The 3,004-nt window shown below is 37.8% G+C and overlaps 1 protein-coding gene across 1 annotated transcript in view; it reads right to left on the reverse strand.

Annotated features, from left to right (window-relative positions):
* The window catches only part of LOC106527736 (solute carrier family 17 member 9), a 15,529-nt gene that overhangs the window by 7,338 nt on the left and 5,187 nt on the right, over window positions 1-3,004 (reverse strand). The window contains exons 2-3 of the mRNA XM_014022724.1: window positions 1,993-2,190; window positions 212-351 (exon numbers count right to left, since the gene is read on the reverse strand). Of these exons, the coding sequence (XP_013878178.1) occupies window positions 212-351; window positions 1,993-2,190 (338 nt within the window). The remainder of the gene's footprint in view (window positions 1-211; window positions 352-1,992; window positions 2,191-3,004) is intronic.

The raw sequence follows: 3,004 nt of genomic DNA on the forward strand, positions 1-3,004 counted from the left end.
AGTTGATGTCATCATTTACCCAGAATGCTTTGCGTGTAAATAAAATGGCTCCATCTGTGTTAAAATATATTTTAAAAAATTTACAAAACTAAACAGCCTACATTATTTATACAGTCTTTATTTTACAGTTAAAATAAATGTTTATCAAATAAAGTTTGATGTTACAACTAATCATGGTTCCCTTTAAAGTTCACAGTGAGGCAACACTGACCCTGGAGGACTCCCATCAGGATTCTGGCCACCGTCATGAGAGCGAGGGTGTGGGAGCCCAGATGAGCCAGGAGAGGAGTAGCAGCTGTGATCAGAGCCCATGAAGCTGCAGAGATGAGCAGGACACGCTCTCCTCCCAGTCTGAGAAGCAACAAATATTAACAGGAGGAAACCCTGAAATCCTAAACCTAAATTTTAACTGCCAACATTGAAGAAGAAAATCAAGTCAGGTTTTAAATAAATCCTCGGCACAGAGAAGGCCCTGCAAAGATGTTTATAAAGATCTTCTGGKTGATTCGTGAAGCTCTGCTGTTGTAGTGCTTTTAGACATTTCTGCTACCTTTGATGCTGTGGACCATAATATTTAGTTGTCAAGACTTGAGCAAGTGGTTGGAACCAAAGGTATGGTTTTATCCTGGTTTAGATCTGATGGACCAGAGCCTTTATGTTCATTCAGGGGAATGTTCCTTGTCTGATGCTCCTCTGACTGGTGGGGTCCCTCAAGAGCCTGTTTTAGTTACACTGCTTTTTATTCTGCGTTTGTTGTTGCTGAGGTCCATTTTTTAAACGTAACATCACTTTCCACTGCTTTGCTGATGAAATCCAGGTTTATCTTTCCATTTAGCTCGACAGTATTAGTCCACTTCAATCACAGCTTTCTAAATCCCAGATAACAAAAGATGTTATGTTAATGTTGAATTATAGTCAAAAAGTTTATTTTTGGTTAAGGTTGACGACTGATGGTGAATCAAACATCAAACAATCATCCAATTCTAGCCAAATAATCAATGCTGAAAAGATGTTGTTGAATCAATTTTGTTTCATTGTTCAATTCTAATGATTGAAATGCTAACTTCTAATCAATGTTGARTCAACACTCATATAGTATCAGTTATGGTTGAAAACCTAACATTCAACAAGTCACCGACCACTTTCTGTATAATTTTAACTTGTATTCAGTATCATGCCTGACCATATTTCAATGTTGATTCACTGATATTTTGCTAAAAATCTGCTTAAAATTGAACTTTCTGAATCTCGGTAGAAACAAGACTAAAGCCAACACTTTTGGTAAATGTAGCTTTGACTCTCTTGACTTCATATGGTCACTCTGCTGTCAGGAATCTAAATGTTATATTTAAAGTGGCTTTAATCCAGAAAAATAGGTTATTGCAGTTGTTAAATCTAAATTGTCTCAGTTGGACTGTTGTAACACTTTGTAGGTTGGTTTAAATTAATCATTTCTGCATTACAAACCACCTCTCAGAACACAGCAGCTCATTTTCCAACTAAAACAACATACCATCCCAGTCCTGGTTTCTCTTTACTGGCTTCCTGTTTGGTTTCAAGACTGATTTTAATAATTTTCCGCTCGATTTGAAAGTTTTAAAAGGTCTGGCCCATCATCCTTAKCTGATCTTCCTAACATCTAGTCAAGAGCATTCAGATCAACCAACCAGTTCTTTTCATACACATTCCAACATCCACTTTAAAATAATGGTGATCAAGTTTTTGCATTTGCTGACCGACCATTGAGAGTGTTGAGACTTTTAARTCTATATTAAGAGTTTGAGATCCAGTTAGGTGATGACTTTTATTTTGAGTTCCTCYATTTGATTTGATGTTCCTTATCTTTTTAATATTTCTTGTATTTCTTTTAAGCTTTTTGACTGAACTTTAAATCAAATTGGTCTACTTTGCTTTTCTGTGCTACAGAAATAAACAGACATCGGCTCCTTGTTGAAGTAAAGTCATGTGTGCTCTAGAGGATGAATCACTTACTTGTCACTGGCATGTCCTCCCAGGACCTGAGTGAAACAGTAGCCCCAGAAGAATCCGCCCAGGACGAGGCCGGCATCAATCTTACTCCAGTGGAAGGAGGCGGCCATCGAAACGGCACAGACTGGCATGGTCATCCGGGCACAGTAGAGGAGGCAGGTGCCCAGAAACAGCACGAGGATCCATTTTCGAGCCAGGGATCTGCAAACAACATCTGCTTAATGACATGTACCATCATTAGCATCCTTCTGGCATAATGTATTTATTTATTTTGCATAAAGTGTGGTTCATTACCCAAAGTACCAGACCAATTTAAATTTTGGCAAGATTATACAAGTCAAAATGAGCTGTAGACATGTCAAACAGGATTATCTAAGTTTAAGTGTTTAAAAAAATTGAGATGCTGATAGCCAAAGATAAATTAACTTCATTTGCTCTTCATTTGTTGCATGGTGACTCATCAGTAGAGCTGTTGCCTCCAAGCAAGAAGGTTGCTGGATCACGAACAAAAAGACATTACAGCTGTTCTCACTGTGAAGAATACAGACATTAACAAGCACTTCTAGATTTTCTTTCCACACATGAAATTTAACGGATTTATTCTTTACTGTATTGATGATTTTGGAAATGGCAGTATGATGCATTTGTCAGAGGTTTCTTGGTGACTTCCTGCTGCTCCTGGGTCAAAACTACATGGCGTCAGACTGAGGCCTCGTGGGTCATTTGTGCTTTGTGTTTGTTGCTGTTCTGTGATTGTCACCTTTGGCAGCAAGTTTCCGGGCTGAGTCAAAACCCTAGCCCACCAGACCCAGTATGTTTTAGAGTTGATGTTTTAAACAGTGGTTCAAATTCTATTGCAATATACAAGTTAATAAAGTCCTGGAGCTGAAACATGAACATATACAGTACAACATACTGTATATACTGTATGAAGATATAGCGGGTAAAAAAAGTATTAACACATCAACATTTTTTTCAGTAAATATATTACTAGAGGTGCTAATGACATGAAATT

This window comes from Austrofundulus limnaeus, unplaced genomic scaffold (assembly GCF_001266775.1).
Source record: "Austrofundulus limnaeus strain Quisiro unplaced genomic scaffold, Austrofundulus_limnaeus-1.0 Scaffold339, whole genome shotgun sequence".
NCBI classification, from domain to species: Eukaryota; Metazoa; Chordata; class Actinopteri; order Cyprinodontiformes; family Rivulidae; genus Austrofundulus; species Austrofundulus limnaeus.